The sequence below is a fragment of the Scyliorhinus canicula genome, chromosome 17, assembly GCF_902713615.1.
Source record: "Scyliorhinus canicula chromosome 17, sScyCan1.1, whole genome shotgun sequence".
Lineage (NCBI taxonomy): Eukaryota > Metazoa > Chordata > Chondrichthyes > Carcharhiniformes > Scyliorhinidae > Scyliorhinus > Scyliorhinus canicula.
This window is the reverse complement of record NC_052162.1, coordinates 5495083-5514331: the sequence shown is the minus strand read 5'-3', so window position 1 is coordinate 5514331 and position 19249 is coordinate 5495083. Positions and strand designations below refer to the sequence as shown.

The 19249-nt window shown below is 47.7% G+C and overlaps 1 protein-coding gene across 1 annotated transcript in view; it reads left to right on the top strand.

Moving 5' to 3' along the window:
* LOC119952384 overlaps nucleotides 1-19249 on the top strand; it is a 397406-nt gene that overhangs the window by 82309 nt on the left and 295848 nt on the right. The window contains exons 14-17 of the mRNA XM_038776091.1: nucleotides 4118-4183; nucleotides 5854-5892; nucleotides 7856-7921; nucleotides 18563-18613. Coding sequence (XP_038632019.1) covers nucleotides 4118-4183; nucleotides 5854-5892; nucleotides 7856-7921; nucleotides 18563-18613 — 222 coding nt within the window. The remainder of the gene's footprint in view (nucleotides 1-4117; nucleotides 4184-5853; nucleotides 5893-7855; nucleotides 7922-18562; nucleotides 18614-19249) is intronic.

The following is a 19249-nucleotide window of genomic DNA, read 5'->3' as shown; positions in this document are numbered from 1 at the left end:
ATGTACATGGACACCGAGATCTCTCTGCTCATCCACACTACCAAGAATCTTACCATTAGCCCAGTACACTGTCTTCATGTTATTCCTTCCAAAATGAATCACCTCACATTTTTCTGCATTAAACTCCATTTGCCACCTGTCAGCCCAGCTCTGCAGCTTATCTATGTCCCTCTGTAACCTGCAACATCCTTCTGCACTGTCCACAACTCCACCGACTTTAGTGTCATCTCCAAGTTTACTCACCCATCCTTCTACGCCCTCCTCCAGGTCATTTTAAAAAATGACAAAAAGCAGTAGCCCCAAAACAGTCCTTGTGGTACACCACTAGCAACTGGACACCAGTCTAAACATTTCCCATCAACCACCACCCTTTGTCTTCTTCCAGCTAGCCAATTTCTGATCCAAACTGCTAAATCACCCTAAATCCCATGCCTCCGTATTTTCTGCAAAAGCCTACCGTGGGGAACCTTATCAAATGCTTTACTGAAATCTATATACACCACATCAACTGCTTTACCCTCATCCACCTGTTTGGTCACCTTCTCAAAGAACTCAATAAGGTTTGTGAGGCACGACCTACCCTTCACAAAACCATGTTGACTATCTCTAATCAAATTATTCCTTTCCAGATGATTATACATCCTATCTCTTATAAACCTGTGCATGACTTTGCCCACAACAGAAGTAAGGCTCACTGGCCTATAGTTACCGGAGTTGTCTCTACTCCCCTTCTTGAACAAGGGGACAACATTTGCTATCCTCCAGTCCTCTGGCACTATTCCTGAAGACAAAGGCGACTTAAAGATCAAAGCTAAATGCTCAGCAATCTCCTCCCTAGCTTCCCAGAGAATCCTAGGATAAATCCCATCCGGCCCAGGGGACTTATCTATTTTAACTTTCCAGAATTGCTAACACCTCCTCCTTATGTACCTCAAGCCCTTCTAGTCTGGTAGCCTGTATCTCAGTATTCTCCTCGACAACATTGTCTTTTTCCCGTGTGAATACTGATGAAAAATACTCATTTAGCACCTCTCCTATCTCCTCGGACTCTACGCACAACTTCCCACTACTGTCCTTGACTGGCCCTACTCTTACCCTAGTCATTCTTTTATTCCTGACATATCTATACAAAGCTTTAGGGTTATCCTTGATCCTACCTGCCAAAGACTTCTCATGTCCCCTCCTGGCTCTTCTTAGCTCTCTCTTTAGATCCTTCCTAGCTAACTTGTAATTCTCAAACGCCATAACTGAACCACCACCTCTCATCATTACATAAGCCTCCTTCTTCCTCTTGACAAGTGTTTCAACTGCTTTAGTAAACCATCGTTCCCTCGCTCGACGACTTCCTCCCTGCCTAACAGGTACATACTTATCAAGGACACGCCGTAGCTGTTCCTTGAACATGCTCCACATTTCCATTGTGCCCATCCCCTGCAGTTTTCCTCTCCATCCGATGCATCCTAAGTCTTGCCTCATCGCATCATAATTGCCTTTCCCCCAGATATGACTGTTGCCTTTTGGTATATACCTATCCCTTTCCATCACTAAAGTAAACGTAATCAAATTGTGGTCACTATCACCAAAGTGCTCACCTACCTCCAAATCTAACACCTGTTCTGGTTCATTACCCAGTACCAAATCCAATATGGCCTCGCCTCTCGTTGGCCTATCTATATACTGTGTCAGGAAACCCTCCTGCACACATTGGACAAAAATGGACCCATCTAGAGTACTCGAACTACAGTGTTTCCAGTCAATATTTGTACATACTCTCTGCTTTCTGCCATCCAGCCAATCTTCAATCCAAGCTAATATGTTACCCACCACACCATGAGCAGGAGTTTGATTTTGCTGAGGGGGACTTGGGACCTGCCTCGTCAACCTGCCCCAGAGGGTGGAAGACAATGTCAAACCTGACCGACAAAACTTGCTCAGGATGAAGCACTAGCAGGCCACGAGCCACGGACTGCCACTCAGGGAGAGGGTACATGAGTGAATGAATGAATCAGTCAATGCTTGGTGACACAGATTTAGGGCACAATTCTCCGCTGCCCACGACGGGTCGGAGACTAGCGGGAGGGCCTTCCCAACATTTTTCCCGACCTCCTGCTATTCTCCCCCCCCCCCCCCCCCCCCACCACGGCCGCCCCACGACACGAATCGCTGCTCGCCGTTTTTTACACGAACAGCGATTCTCCCCTAGCCGATGGGCCGAGTTCCCAGGCCTTTACGGCCGTTTTCACGAACGGCAACACACCTGCTCTCACCGTTCGTGAAAACGGCTGCAAAGTGCCGTCCCGGACAACCATGGCACCGATTGGCACGGCCGCACCACAGCCCTGCCAAGGGTGGCATGGGCCCGCGATCGGTGGGCACCGATCGCGGGCAGCGGGTCCGATACCCGTGCACTCTTTGTTCCGCCACCGCCCCGCAGGATCAGTCCACGGGGTGGCTGAGGGGCATGACGGCCCGCGCATGCGCGGGTTTGACGCATATGCGTGATGACGTCATCCGCGCATGCACGGGTTGGAGCCATCCAATCCACGCATGCGCGGCTGATGTCATTGTGAGCGTCAGCCGCCGTGACGCTTGGCGCGCGGGCTTAGCGACGGTCGCTAAGCCCGCGATGCCGTGCTTCACGGGGCCGCGCTGCTAGCCCCGCCCGGGGGGGGAGATTCGGGTCCCGGGAGGGGGCGCGGAGGCTGCCGTGAAACACGGCCAGTTTCACGGCAGCCTTTACGACTCTCCGCATTTGCGGAGAATCGCGCCTTTAATGTTTGGAGCAAGAGATGCATTTAGGATGTGAGGAAGAATTGTTTTCTCTTGCAGCCAGTGGTAATGATCACAAACTGGTTTCCCCAGAGATTGGGAGAAACAGAGAAGATTCGTACGTTTGAAAGGAAATTGGATGGGCACTTCTGCACAATGAACCCACAGGGCTGGATTGCTCACAGAGAGCCAGCATATACACGAGAGACCTTCTTTCCTCTAATGTCTCTGTGCATCAATGCTGGGATTTTCACCAAGTGTAACATTCAGACACTTGAGGGCTGGATTCTCCGATTTCGAGGCTATGTCCGGAGCAAGTGTCTAGGTTTACGATGCAAAAGTCGGTGCCGCCCCCACGCTGATGCTCCGCCCAGTGTGGGGCTAGCAGCCGCTCCACATAGAATGGCCGGTGTTACCGACAGAAACGGCAGGAGAATTGCCGGGTCCATGGCCGCACACGCGCACGGCGACGACCTGCAGCAGTCGGGCCGTACAACATGGCGCTGGCCGCCCGCGGACCTGACCTGCCAGATAGTGCCCCTTGTAACTCCCCTCGCCACCCCCGGATCACCCCCACTAGTTCCACCAGCCCCAGCAAAGCCCTTTGGGCAACAGAGCGGCTCCCCACCACCTGCCCTCTCCCCGACTGTGACGGCGCTGGACCCAATCCGCAGCTGCCATTCACAAAAACACAGAGCACAAGTGATCCACGCCGTCGGGAAGTCGGCCCATTGGGGGCGGAGCATCAGGCGAGGGCCTTCTGGTGAAGTCCTGAGGCCGTTCCAACAGCATGCTACGTACTCATCGATGACGCGCTTTTGGAGGGGGCGGAGCATCCGAAAACAGGCACCGCCCCCGATTTGGGCGTCAACGGGGATTCTCCGCCCGATCGCCGAATGTGATTTTGCCGTCGGCAAGCGGAGAATCCTGTCCATAGCCCAACAATTACCAAGAGCAGTGGCACACACACATACAACAGCTATCATAGGTAATGTTGGCACTTTGAAGATGTATCCTCTCATTGGCAGAATCTGACTTTGGGGCGTATCAATTCAATTTGAGCACAGTCAGAAGTCTGACAACACCAGGTTAAAGTCCAACATGTTTGTTTCAAACACTAGCTTTCGGAGCACTGCTCCTTCCTCAGGTGAATGAAGAGGTATGTTCCAGAAACTTTAACATCGTGTTGTAAGATTTCTTACTGTGCTCAGTCCAGTGCCGGCATCTCAATTCCTCAATTCAATTTGAGGAAGTAAGTTCCTAACTCCACAACATTTGTAATTCAGACTGGATTATTGTAACAGCCGATGACTTTGTTAATTCAGGTATTTTTGTTTCATCTTTGCAGCAACAAACATTGAAAACCCCAAAAAGAAACGAATTAAGGAGAAGCCAACAAGCAAATCAAAACCAGGTAAACAGATAGCTTAACATTATTGAGTTTGACAACAATTAAGGATATATTGCAGCAGCTGAGCATGATTGAAGGGAGGGGGAGTGAGAACTGGAGGAAATGCAGCCATGTGAAGAATGTGGGGTCAGAGAATGGGGGCGGGCTGAGGAAATGAACAGGGAGTGAGAGAAGGAAGATCAAGAGGCAAGTGGAACCTGGAAAAGTGGACCTGGCGTGACCAGGAGTGTCATCCATCAACGTAGATTAAATGAACAAAATGAAATAAAAATCGCTTATTGTCACGAGTAGGCTTCAATGAAGTTACTGTGAAAAGCCCCTAGTCGCCACATTCCAGCGCCTGTTCGGGGAGGCTGTTACGGGAATTGAACCGTGCTGCTGGCCTGCTTGCAAAGCCAGCGATTTAGCCCTGTGCTAAACAGCCCCATGGATGAGGCGGTGCATGGAAAGTTGGTGAAAGGGAATGGGCAGAGGGAATGGTGTAACAGTCTTTCGTAGGTGGGGTTTGACTACCTATAATATAGATTAAGAAAGTCATGATCCTAATTCTGACCTCTGGTCTTGCTGCCTATATATGGTCCTCAAGTCTCAGAAACTACTGTACACCAATGCCTATTGTTTCCTGTCACGCAGCCAACGTCATATCACTCCCACTGTCCCTCTCATTCTGTAGACTTTGCCAACAAACCTGGGGCGGGATTCTCTGATCCTGGGGCTAAGTGTTGACGCCGTTGTAAACAGCGGAGCGTTTTACACCGGTGTCAACAGGCCCTTCGGAGCAGCGATCCTGCGCCGCACAGGGGGCTAGCACGGCACGGGAGAGCCTCCCGCTGCTCCGGCTGCTGATCCGGGCATCAGAATTAGAAGTCAGCATTAAGAAAATCTGGCATGTCCACAATGGTTCTTGCCATTTTTTATAGATGCATTGTACAAAGCATCCTGTTTGACTGCATCACAGCCCGGTATGATAACTGCTCGGCCCAAGACCATAAGAAACTATAAAAAGTCATGACAACAGCCCAGTCCATCACGTAAAACCACCTCCCATCCATTGACTCTGCCTACACCTCCCGCTGCCTTGGAAAGCGGGCAGCATAATCAAAGACCTGGGTTATTCTCTCTTCTAACCTCTTCCATCGGGCAGGAGATACAAAAGTCTGAGAACACACACGGACAGATTCAAAAACAGCTTCTTCCCCGCTGTTACCAGACTCCTGAATGATCTTCTAATGGACTGAACTGATCTCTCCACACATCTTCTCTACTGAGTAGTACTACACTGTGTATGCTTCACCCGATGTCTGTGTCTATGTATTTACATTGTCTATCTATTGTATGTCCTAGTTTTTCATGTATGGACCCATCTGCCTGGACTGAAAGCAGAACAATACTTTTCACTGTACGTCGGTACACGTGACAATAAATCTAAGTCTAAATCCGCTCAGCATTTTGGGTGGTTTCATTACATTGAAGGTGCTCGATAAATATAAGTTGTTGAACAAAAATATTCTCCTTAACACAAGTTAGAAAGAAATGTGGACTGAGAATTTACAAGTGTTTTAATAGAAGTTAAGATGAAAATTTGCAACCCTGACATCATTTTGTGAGATATTATAGATTATTACAAGAGCAAATGTTTTGTTAACTGAGACATTTTTGTAATGTTTGTGCAGAACCCTCTAAAACACAAGGGACTGAGGAGACAAGAAAAGGTAAACATTCATCTCCACATCTTTGGGCTTGCTAATTAAAGGCAAGTTGCAGATCTGCTGTGACTGAGCATGATTCAGGGTGAGCAGGATGAGAAGAGAGGGGGAGTAAATGGACCCAGGAGAAGACGAGGATGGGCAAAGAGGCAGAGAGCGGGAGGACAAGAGAAGACAAAGAGGGAAAAGAAAGTTGGGATGTGATATGGATGTTGTGACTGGGGAGAGGGATGGAAATGGGATGTGCTGGGACAGGGAAACTCTCTGGGGGTGGCAGGAGGGAGGGGGTGGAGTGGGCGGGGGGGCTTTGTCTTGAGTTAGCTTTTCCTCTATGGAACCAGGATTTTCTTTTCACTGAAGAATTTCTTCCGGTAATCCTAGGGCCAGACTTCCTGCTTATCAGGAAAAGGTGATGATTGGATGTGGTGCCTTGTTGCATAGCCCCAGATTCCTGCTCGCTGTTTTATTCTTTAGGGTAAATATCCGATTAGTTAGCAGCGGATGGCCCTAGTGGGGTGGGGGATGACGTGACATTCCTGATTTGGTGCTCAGGAACGAGAGTGGATAGGAATAATTGCAGAATTGCTGGAGGTGAGAAATACTCGACTAGAGTGAGATGGAATTTATCTCTATCCAACACCCGGAGTGATGTTTTGGAAGTTGGTGTCCATATTCTTGTGTTCGGAAGTTAAATTATATTGTTCTCCTCCAATTGGTGTAAAGACTTGATTGAAAAAAATCAACTACTGAAAGTTTGTATCAAAGCTAATGCCAAATCTCTCTGCCACACCATTGCTACATATCAGATATTTAGCCCGGTAAATTCAAAAACAATGGCACCAGTAGATAACGAAAGCACATGTTGACAATTCCAATGTGAATTGGAAGAAGTCTTACAACACCAAGTTAAAATCCAACAGGTTTGTTTCAAATCACTCGCTTCCGGAGCACTGCTCCTCCCTCAGGTGAATGAAGTGGTAGGTTCCAGAAACATATATATAGACAAAGTCAAAGATGCAAGATGATACTTTGAATGCGAGCAATTTTCTCATTGGCAGAGCCTGACCTGGATGGGGGAGGGTGCTGGGGAGGATGTGGGGGGAGGGGTTTAATGAGAGGTGGAAAGTTACAACCCACACAACATATGTAATTTGTAATCGATTAGTGTCACAGCAGATTTCTCTGTCAATTGAGGTGGTTCTCGTCTGTCCATGTGATGTGGAACATAGATGGTCAGTGCCAGATTGCCCAAATTCCAAAGGGAAGCTTGAAACAGCTGACAGAACAGTTCTGCAATTTGTATATTATGAGGAGTTTACCTAAAGTCAAGAAGTAACTCCCAGACCAACTGTAATGAGTTAATTTAAACATGTATTGAAAGTAAAAAAAACACAAGAACATCTTTACACAGTTAATACTTTTCAAATATTTCTTAAAAGATCTTGGTTTAAATAAACTAGGAGTTGAACCTCCTTTTGATAGATTCGATAGATCTTCTTTAGGGCAGCACGGTAGCATTGTGGATAGCACAATTGCTTCACAGCTCCAGGGTCCCAGGTTCGATTCCCGGCTTGGGTCACTGTCTGTGCGGAGTCTGCACGTTCTCCCCGTGTCTGCGTGGATTTCCTCCGGGTGCTCCGGTTTCCTCCCACAGTCCAAAGATGTGCAGGTTAGGTGGATTGGCCAGGATAAATTGCTCTTAGTGTCCAAAATTGCCCTTAGTGTTGGGTGGGGTTACTGGGTTATGGGGATAGGGTGGAGGTGTTGACCTTGGGTAGGGCGCTCTTTCCAAGGGCCGATGCAGACTCGATAGGCCAAATGGCCTCCTTCTGCACTGTAAATTCTATAAAATTCTATGAAATCCCCCCCCCCCCCCCCAGATCTGCTTCTCAGCACATGCCAATACAACTGTGACAGTGCACAAAATTAATATTAAGATTCTGCTTTTGTTTCTCCCTGCCACCTGCAGCAATGCGTGTTATAACCCGGAAGAAAATACCAATTGAGGAGAGGCCAACAATTAAATCAATCCCAGGTAAAGATGCGGATCGATCTAACATCACCGAGTTTGCTGATTAAACACAAGTTACAGATCTGCCGCACAGTAAAGGGAAGAGAAAAGGCAAATGGGAATAATGGATCCAACTAAAGAGGGGAGTAGTCGGTGAAAGGGAGGGAATGAGAGAGCAAGGGGGAAGAGAGGAAGAGGGAAGGAGAAAGGAAGATCAACAGGGAGCCAAAAACTTTGGTGAAGGGTGGTCGGTGTGATGAGGACTGTCAAATGGCAATGTCGATGGATGAAGAAGAGTATGGAAAGTCGATGAATTGGGAACGAAAAGAGGGAGCAGGGTGACAACCTTCCCAGGGGACTGCATTCATTCACCTTCTCAGTGTGAATCCTGGGATTTCTTTGAATTACGTAACATGTTCTCATATTCCCAGGGTCTGATTTCTTGCTTCATGTGTCAGTTGGGAATGAGGAATACACACTCCACTCGAAATCCCGATCTTCCTGTCTTGCAGTGATTGTTTCATTCCCGAGGAGTAATTATTTGAGACACTGGGGAAGCTGGAATCAAGGGCTCTAATTCACCCATTCCAGTTCCCCCACTTAATTACTTTGTTCTATTCCATAGTCAGCCTTAACCCCATGACACAATGATCAATGTCCCCTTAAGGTTCTTCCACTGACAATTTGATCCATTTGTGACATTCCCAAGAACGGGTTCTAACAGTATCTCCTTCCTCACGGCACCAGAAACCATAATTTTGGAGGTAATTCTCATGAGCAGATTTGGGAAACTCTTGCCCCTCTCAGCCCTTTACGTTGCCAGTCTATATTTGGATAATTAATGCCCCCCATTACAGGTACTCTATAATATTTTTACATTTCGTAGAATCATAGAACCCCTACAAGAAGGAGGCCATTCGGCCCATCAAACCTGCACCAACCCTTCGAAAGTAAACTGTACTCGTGCGCACCCACCATCCACCACACCCTTTCCCTGTAAACCCATAACCTAACCTGCACATTTCTGGACACAAAGGGGCAATTTAGCACGGCCAATCCAGCTAACCTGCACATCTTTGGATTGTGGGAGGAAACCGGAGCACCCGGAGGAAACCCACGCAGAGACGGCGGGCAAGTGCCAACTCCGCACAGACAGTCACCCGAGGCCGGAATTAAACCCAGGTCCCTGGCGCTGTGAGGCAGCAGTGCTCGGCGCTGTGAGGCAGCAGTGCTCGGCGCTGTGAGGCAGCAGTGCTCGGCGCTGTGAGGCAGCAGTGCTCACCGCTGTGCCATCGTGTGGCCTTTTTGTAATTTCTTTACAAATTTGTTCCTCTGTATCCTTCCCATTAGTTGGTGGTCTGGGGACTACACTGAGTAATCTAATTGCACCTTTTCTGTTCCTGACCTTTAGTCAAATAGACTGTGCCCTGGGCCTCTCTGGACATCCCCTTTAATAAGGACTCCAATGCTCTCTGTTATCCACACTGCCACACCACCCACTTTGTGTTTGGGTAGAGAATGGTGTAAACCAGGAGGTTCACTACCTTCATAGTTTCAGGTTTGTAGGTTAATGGTCCAGTTCTCTTGTCATTTTCACAGCGGTTTGCCCCAACCGAGGCTTTTCAGAGGCCTCACATGATGGCTGGACCAGATATGGATGGCCAATGTCCTCCCAAAAGGCCAATCATGAGTGAAAAATATTTTTATGACAATCCAGTAGTTTCCGGGCGCTGACGAATAATGTTAATTTTTATTATTCGCTGAATTTAAATTCTTGAGCTGCTGTGGTGGGTTTTAAATTTGTGTCGATGGATCGCGTCTGGATTATTAATCCGGGACATCATTACTTTGCTCACTGTTCCCAATTGCAGAAAGGTAAAATGATCTTTCCAATTGGAGTTACGTGAAAATATGGTTCGATGAAGTACATTATCTAAAACTGCAATTTTATATTGGAATTTAATTGCAAATCTGTTGCTGTAGCACAGGAAAGCCGATGACCTTTACATCTTGGGCGCGATTCTCCGGCTTCCCGACCATGTCGGTGGCGGGCGACAGCACGCCGGTCGCTAACGGGAGGGTTCTCTGCTCCTGCCACCGCGAATGAAAACTCGGATTGAAGCCAACGCTCACCGCCGGGAAACCCCTGGGCGGGGCTGCCGGCAGGACCAGAGAATCCCGCCGTCAGCAAACGGCCGGAGAATCCCCGCCCTCGTGTTATACATCAGGCACGGAACTCCGCATACACTGTGCCAGTCAAAGATGTAACTTGCTGCAGAAAAACATGACTACTTTTAAAATTGTAAGAAGTCTTACTGTGCTCACCCCAGTCCAACGCCGGCATCTCCACATCACTTTTAAAATTAGCTGTACTACTTATCGGATCTCTTATTTTCTTCCAAATATAAGGTACTCAGTCCGGTTGATGGAGGTGTTTAAAAATTGACTCAATACACTATTATGGGCCAGGGCTTAGAAACTCCAAAGTGTAATATGAAGTTCACATGACCTATAACTTTTATGTTGAATTGGGCTAGGATGAGCACAAACGCCTTCACTGCAGGTGTTATTCATCAGACTTCCAAGACACTTTAATCCAAACAAGGTTTATTCTAAGAACATAGTTAACATATATATCTATGAACACAGCAATACTTTTTCTCAATTGCAAACATAAAGACACCACACAGCTGCAGTAATCTATGTATATAACATTTAATGAATTCCCCCTTAGCTGTTCCAATTCAATAACAAAATCCCATGAAACCAAAACCCCTTTTCAAGGGCGTGGCCCAGCACACTGTATTCTCACGTGAATGGGACTGGTCCTTTCCCTGAAATTCTGAACCAGTTCCAAAACAGCAGATTCAAACTCTTTCTGGTAAGCAACTATATCTTTAAAGTTAGCAAGGCAGTTAACCACACCCAATGTGCTTTTTACTGGAACAACTTTTAAAATGAAAACAGAGAAAGAGAGAGAAAATACTTATTTTCTCTTTCTGTAGTCCATAGCAGTCAAACAGAAACTGAAACCCCCTCCCTCTCACCTTACAGTCGTAGCCCAATGTGCTACAAGTCACATAATAAGAGACTAAACCGCTCTTAAAAGGGACACTCACATGACAACACTTGCACAAGAACTGAATCAAAACCTAGATCAAAATAATACATAAACATGTCAGAATGCAGCAAGAAATTATTAAAACATTAACAGAAGAAAAAGGTAAAGAAAATACTTCAAAATAAAAGTAATTTCAACAGATGCTTCAAGAAGTCCGGAAAGCTAGAATTCTTCAAAAAAATTAATCATACAATCTTAAGGAAATCCTTATCTATGGTTTAGTCCCTCACTCATTTTTCATTGGTCTTTGCTCTCAGCTCAGACCCCTCCCTCCCCCTGATTCATTGAGAAAGGTGCCAATCACTGAACAGGTGATTAGTTAATTAGATATTACTCACTTACTCAAGATTAATTATTATTTCCCTAACACAGTAGTTTCCCATGCACTTTCTCACAGTTTAAAGTCTCTATGTAATGACTAGTCTCTAGCCTTACTAGATTGTTGCAATTTGCTTAATGTGTCTTCATATTGTTTCTTTAGGTAGGGCTTACATAGTACATCCTTTGAAACATAGTTAGTATCTGCAGATATGACCTGAAGGTTCAGTTGTTCACTCAGCTTTTTAAAAGTTGATGATACTTTTGAAGACTCATTATTTCTAAGAATCATTTTATTTCCCAGTGTGTGTTCAGTTGATTTCTTAAAGGACCCTAAAAAAAACTAGTAAATCCAACATGACTGAGAAAACCTGACTTCATAGGATCCCAGGATGGTCACAGCGTAAAAGGTGGCCATTTTACCCATCATGCCCATGCTGGCAACTGAGCTCTTCCCGCCGATCCGTCTTTCCCCCATGAACCCTGCAACCTTCCTACAATTCCGAAAATTATTCACTTGTCTGTGTGGGTTTCCTCCCACAGTCCAAGGATGTGCAGGTTAGGTGGACTAGCCATGATAAATTGCCCCTTGGTGTCCAAAGGTTAGGTGGGGTTACTGGGTTACGGGGATAGGGTGGAGGTATGGGCTTAAGTAGGCTGCTCTTTCCAAGGGCTGGTGTGGACTCGATGGGCCAAACGACCTCCTTCTGCACTGTAAATTCTATGATTCCATGAACTGTATCCTTTACTTTGTACTGACACTCCAACCAAAACGAATCCTTTCACACTTTATTGCCTCAAATTACATCTGTTGCCCATTCTACCAGCCTGCCTGTCCGCTCTTGAAGTCGATCACTATCCTTCCCCTCGTTCACAACACAAACAAATTTTGTGTCCATCACCAATTTAGAATTCTTACACTGCATACATAAGCAAGCTCATTAACATAGACCAAGAAAAGCATTGGTCCCAACACTGACACCCCAGGAAATTGACCATAGACGGTCCTCCACTCTGAGAAACAAATGTTCATCAGTACTCTGTTTTGTAAGAAGTCTTCCAACACCAGGTTAAAGTCCAACAGGCTTTTTTCAAATCACTAGCTTTCGGAGCACTGATCCTTCCTCAGGTGAATGAAGAGGTAGGTTCCAGAAACATATATATTTAGACAAAGTCAAAGATGCAAGACGATACTTTGAATGCGAGCATTGCAGGTAATTCATTCTTTACAGATCCAGAGATAGGGGTAACCCCAGATTAAAGAGGTGTGAATTGTCTCAAGCCAGGACAGTTGGTAGGATTTTGCAAGCCCAGGCCAGATGGTGGGGGGTGAATGTAATGCAACATGAATCCAAGGTCCCGGTTGAGGCCGCACTCATGTGTGCGGAACTTGGCTATAGGTTTCTATTCAGTGATTCTGCGTTGTCACGCATCCTGAAGGCCGCCTTGGAGAAGTATTACCTGAAGATCAGAGGCTGAATGCCCTTGACTGCTGAAGTGTTCCCCGACTGGAAGGGAACATTCCTGCCTGGTGATTGTCGCGCAATGTCCGTTCATCCATTGTCGCAGCGTCTGCATGGTCTCGCCAATGTACCATGCTTCGGGACATCCTTTCCTGCAACGTATGAGGGAGACAATATTGGCTGAGTTGCCCGAGTATGTACCACATACCAGGTGGGTGGTTTTCTCACGTTTAATGGTGGTACCCATGTCGATAATCTGGCACGCCTTTCAGAGATTGCCATGGCAGGGTTGTATGGTGTCGTTGTCGCTGGTCTGAATGCTGGGTAGTTTGCTGCAAACAATGGCTTGTTTGAGGTTGCGCGGTTGTTTGAAGGCAAGTTGTGGGGATGACCTTAGCAAGATGTTCGTCTTCATCAATGACGTGTTGAACGCTCCGAAGAAGATGTCGTAGTTTCTCTGCCCCAGGAAAGTACTGGACGATGAATGTCGGTTGAGTCCCGTGTTTGTCTTCTGAGGAGGTCGGTGCGGTTTTTTGCTGTGGCGCATTGGAACTGTCGATTGATGAGTCGAGCGCCATATCCCGTTCATACGAGGGCATCTTTCAGCGTCTGTAGATGTCTGTTACGTTCCTCCTCATCTGAGCAGATCCTGTGTATACGGAGGGCTTGTCCATAGGGGATGGCTTCTTTAATGTGTTTCGGGTGAAAGCTGGAGAAGTGGAGCATCGTGAGGTTATCCATGGGCTTGCGGTAAAGCGAAGTGCTGAGGTGACCGTCCTTGAGGGAAATGAGTGTGTCCAAGATTGCAACCGATTCTGGAGAGTAGTCTGATGGTGGGATGGAATTTATTGATGTCATCGTGTCGTCGTTGCAGTTACGCAATTACATCAGTAAGTATACACAGGATCTGCTCAGTCAAGGAGGAGCGTAACAGACATCTACAGACGCTAAAAGATGCCCTCTTACGGACGGGATATGACACTCAACTAATCGATCGACAGTTCCAACGCGCCACAGCAAAAAAACGCACCGACCTTCTCAGAAGACAAACACGTGACACAACCGACAGAGTACCCTTCGTCATCCAGTACTTTCCCAGAGCAGAGAAACTACGACAGCTTCTTCGAATCGTTCAACACGTCATCGATGAAGACGAACATCTTGCTAAGGTCATCCCCACACCCCACTACTTGCCTTCAAACAACCGCGCAACCTCAAACAAACCATTGTTTGCAACAAACTACCCAGCCTTCAGAACAGCGACCACGACACCACGCAACCCTGCCATGGCAATCTCTGCAAGACATGCCAGATCATCGACATGGATACCACCATTATACGTGAGAACACCACCCACCAAGTACGCGGTACACATTCGTGCGTCTTGGCTGACGCTGTCTACATCATCAGCTGCAGGAAAGAATATCCCGAAGCATGGTGCATGCAGACGCTGTGACAATAGATGAAGGGACATCACGTGACAATCGCCAGGCAGGAATGTTCCCTTCCAGTCGGGGAACACCAGCAGTCCAGGGCAATCAGCCTCTGATCTTCGGGTAAGCGTTCTCCAAGGCGGCCTTCAGGACGTGCGACAACACAGAATCGGCAAGCAGAAACTTCTAGCCAAGTTCCGCACACGTGAGTACGGCCTGAACCGGGACCCTGGATTCATGTTGCATTACATTCTCCCCCCCCACCATCTGGCCTGGGCTTGCAAAATCCTCCCAACTGTCCTGGTTTGAAACAATTCACACCTCTTTAACTTGGGATTACCCCTCTCTCTGGATCTGTAAAGACTTAATTACCTGCAATGCTCGCATTCAATGTATTATCTTGCATCTTTGACTTTGTCTATATAAATGTTTCTGGAACCTACCTCTTCATTCTCCTGAGGAAGGAGCAGTGCTCCGAAAGCTAGTGATTTGAAGCAAACCTGTTGGACTTTGTAAGACTTCTTACTGTGCTCACCCCAGTCCAACGCCGGCATCTCCATATCTTGACTCTGTTTCGTGTCAGTCAAAAAACTTCATGGGCTGGATTCTCCGATTTGAAGACTAAGTGCTGACACCGCCCTGGGAAAAGTGGCGTTTAACGTGCGGAAAAACAGCAGAAAAGCTGCACCGATCCCCTCCTGGTGGGGCTTGGGGGGGGGGGGGGGGGGGGCTAGCAGGCATGCAGCGTAAAGCCCCCGGCTCTAACTGTGGATACGGTTGGAGAACTGCCGGGTCCGTGGTCACGCATGCGCATGGTGATGGCCTGCAGCGGCCGCGCGGGGACCCGGCCTCCCAAATAATGCCCCCCTTTGCCCAGGCTCGCCACCCCCATTCGTTCCCCCAGCCACCGCCAAAGTCCTCCCTTCCTGCGTAACGCCTCCCACCCGACAGTGGCAGAGCTGGACTCAGTCCACAGGATCCATGTAGCGTTCCCGAATCGGTGGGGGAGGGGGGCCGCGCGAATCGCTCCATGCCGCACCGACACTGGGACGCCATCCTCCCATGCAAAATCAGGCGGGCGCGCATGGCACAGGGCCGCATGAAGAATCACCGCAAACAGCCATAGCGGCGATCCTCCGGCAGCACCGCGATTCTCCGACCCAGATAGGCCGAGCGACCGTCCGAAAAAATCCTCGTCCCGCCGGCGCCGTTCTAACATGCTCTGGGCCGGCGGGACCTCGGGGTTGAATGGTCCAGGGGCAGCCTGTGGGGGTGGGGGGGGAGGGAGGGGGGGAGGGGGGTTCCAACCCCGGGGAGGGCCTCCGTAGTGGCCTGGCCTGCGATCGGGACCCACCGATCGGCGGGCCGGCCTCTCTGGCTGCGGACCATTTTTCTTCCCCGCCATCTCCTGGATCCCTGCGCCATTTGGCGTCGTGGCCAGCGCGGGGATGACAGCCACTGCACATGCGCTAGTTGGCGTCAGCCCAACTGCGCATGCGCGGACCCCACGGCGCCGGGTCGACGCCGGGACTGGCAGCTGGAGCAGCAGCGGCATTTATCTTTAGCAACAAATCTGCTTTGTGGCATTTTATCTCGCGGAAATAGATATACACCACATCACCCCAACATCATCAATACTTCAACTGAGTCAAGTTAATTAGAACCATAGAAATGTTACAGCACAGAAGGAGGCCATTCAGCCCATCTTGTCAGTGCCAGCCCAAGGACACCCAGGTGTCCTTTCTAATCCCACCTGCCTGCACCCGGCCCGCAGCCCTGTAGCTTACACCACTATAGGTGCAGAGCCAGGTACTTTTTAAAAGAGTTTAGGGTCTCTGCCTCCACCACCAACTCGGGCAGCGAATTCCAGACACCCACTACCCTTTGCCTAAATAATTTCTTCCTCGTGTCCCCTCTACACCTTCTGCCACTTATCTTGAATCTATGTCCCCTGGTTATAGAATTCTCCACCAAGCGAAACTATTTTAACCTGGTCAATCTATCACTTCCCCTTATCATTTTGTTCACCTCAATGAAGTCAGCCTTCTTTGTTCCAAGGAAAATAACCCCAAACTATCCAATATCTCCTCGTAGCTACACATTTCCAGCCCTGGCAACATTCTTGTAAACCTCCCCTGCCCTCTCTCCGGTGCAAGTAGGTCCTCCCTGTAATGTGGTAACCAGAACTGTACACAATAATCCAGTTATGGCCTCACCAGTCTTTTATACAATTCCAACATCATATCCCTACTTTTATATTCTATCCCTCTGCCAGTGAAGGAGAGCATTCCATATGCTTTCTTTATAACCTTGTCTAAACTGCGACGTTAATGGACCTGTGTACTTGTACACCAAGATCTCTCACTTCACCTACCCCTCTTAGGATATTACAGCACAGGGGTTAGCACTGTTGCTTCAGAGCTCCAGGGTCCCAGGTTCGATTCCTGGCTTAGATCACTGTCTGTGTGGAGTCTGCATGCTCTCCCCGTGTCTGCATGGGTTTCCTCCGGGTGCTCCGGTTTCCAACCACAAGTCCCGAAAGACGTGCTTATTAGGTAATGTGGACATTCTGAATTCTCCCTCCGTGTACCCGAACAGGTGCCGGAATGTGGCGACTAGGGGCTGTTCACAGTAACTTCATTGCAGTGTTAATGTAAGCCTACTTGTGACAATAAAGATTATTAATATATTCCTATTTATTTTGTACTCCCTAAATGCATGACCTCAAACTTCTCTGTGTTAAATTCCATCTGCCCCTTTATCGCCCACTCCACCAACCCATCGGTACCGTTTTGGAGGTTATAGCTCTCCTCTACACTGCCCACCACTCAGCCAATCTTTGCGTCATCTGCGAATTTCCCAATCATGCTCCCCACGTTCATGTCCAAATCATTAGGATACAACACAAACAACAAAGGTCCCAACACTGAGCCCTGTGGAACACCACTATAAACAACTTTCCTTCGACCATACCCCTTTGTTTCCTGTTCCTAAGCCAACCTTTTATCCAGCTTGCCACTGGGGCTTTTACTTTTTTGACCAATCTGCCAAGTGGGACCTTGTCAAACGCCTTGCTAAAATCCATATCCACCACATCCATCGCCTTCAATAAACCCATGCTGGCTTTCCTTAATGAATCTACATTTGCCCAAGTGACAGTTAGTTTTCTGGTGGATTTTTTTTTTCCAAAGGTTTTCCCATCAATGAGGTGAAAATAAATGTCCTGTAGTTGCTGTGCCTTTCCTTACCTGCTGTTTTCAGCAGTGGTGTAACCTTTCGTACTTCTTTAGTCCTCGGTCACCATCCCTGTTGCTGCATTTTCCACCCATCCTTCCATCAACATCCTTTGCAACTTTCCATCTGTTCTTAGTGACTTATCACCTCTTGTACAAGGAGCCTTTCCACTATCTCCTCTTTATTAATCTTTAACCCAAATCTGCGATTCAACCACGCCCTCTTCGTTTTTGATTAAGTCTGCAACATACTCCTTACGCACCTCAGCCCACTTCTTCAACATGAAAATCACGGTTTTAGTCCCTAAACTTCCCCAATCCTCCTTTTACTGCCTTTTTATAATTTATATGCCTATAGAAGACTTCAGGATTTCCTGCTATGTAAACTGCCAATCTCTACTCATGCTCTCTCTCTTTGCTCTTTAAAATCCTGTTTGCACTTTCTCTCTGAACTACCGATATTCAGCCTGGTTTTCAATTGTATTGTCGACTGGACAAGGATCATGTGCACCCTTTTCCTGCTTCACCTTACTCTATTTCTTTCACCATCCAGAGAGCGCTGGCTTTGTTTTTCCTGCCTTTTCTCCCGAGTGGGAATGAACTGTGACTGTATCCAAACCGTCTTGTTACCAGCAGTGAATTCCACGACAACCCTGCCTGCCAACCTTTGAACCCAACTTACCTGGGCCAAATCCATTCTCACCCGATTGAAATTGGCCCTACGCCGGTAAATTGTTTTTACTCTAGTTTGCTTGTTGTGTTTCCCCATAGCTCACCTCAACTTTGTGGTTCAAAGGTCCCCTAAAACTTGCTCTATTGACATTGGATCCACTTGACACAGTTTGATCCCCAGAAACGGATCCCGCAATCCCTTCTCCCTCTTTCGTTTCATTTTTTCATTTTCATTGGGCCACAAACATACTGATCGAGCAAATTCTCGTGGACTCCCTGCTGAAGGACTGGACTTTGGGAACTGAGGGGCTGTTTCATTGGAATTTGAGCTGGAAAGCTGCAATTCTCAGAACCTAATTTAGAATCAATTAGCACAACAGCAGGTGACTTTGATAACTGAGATGTTTTTGTTAATTTTCTTGCAGAAGTCCACGAAGAAGAACTCATTTTGGAGGAGCCGCCACGTGCTACAAATGGTAAACATACAGCTCAACACCAGTGGCTTTGCTAATTAGACATAAATTGAAGATCTGCCATTATTGACCGCGCCTCAATTGTCAGTGAGAGGCCAAAGTGAATAATTGGATCAAGGCGGCAGGATAGGGTGTAAGGATGGGGAATGGAGGAGCAGGGAAGAAGAGAAGGAAAGGGGGAGAGGGAAGAGGAAGATAGACAGATGGAACTTCAGGGAGACAGATGAAAGCTCTGATGGGGGAACACGCAAGGTTGTGGAAGGGGAAATGCGATGGGCTTGGGGCGGGACACAGAAGCGGCAGCAAACCTTCTTGGAGGTTGGTGGAATTTGCTGAGTTAACTTTTCCGTTGTCAAACCGGGATTTTTTTCAGTGGGGAATTGTTTCTTGTGTTGGGAATGTACAGTGGACTTCCGGTGATGTGCCGAGCAGTCACACGTCAGGTGGCTGTCATTTGAACACAAGCACTTTTAGTCGAATTTAGCCCGAAGATTCAGACTCATCTCATCCATCAGTAAGGAAAGGAGGGGAGAGGAACAATAATATGCCAGCAAACGGGAGATCGAGAAGCCATAGAGATGGCACGAGTGGAGTGAAAGGTCAAGAGCAGTGGGTGGATGAGACGGCGGACCCACGAGC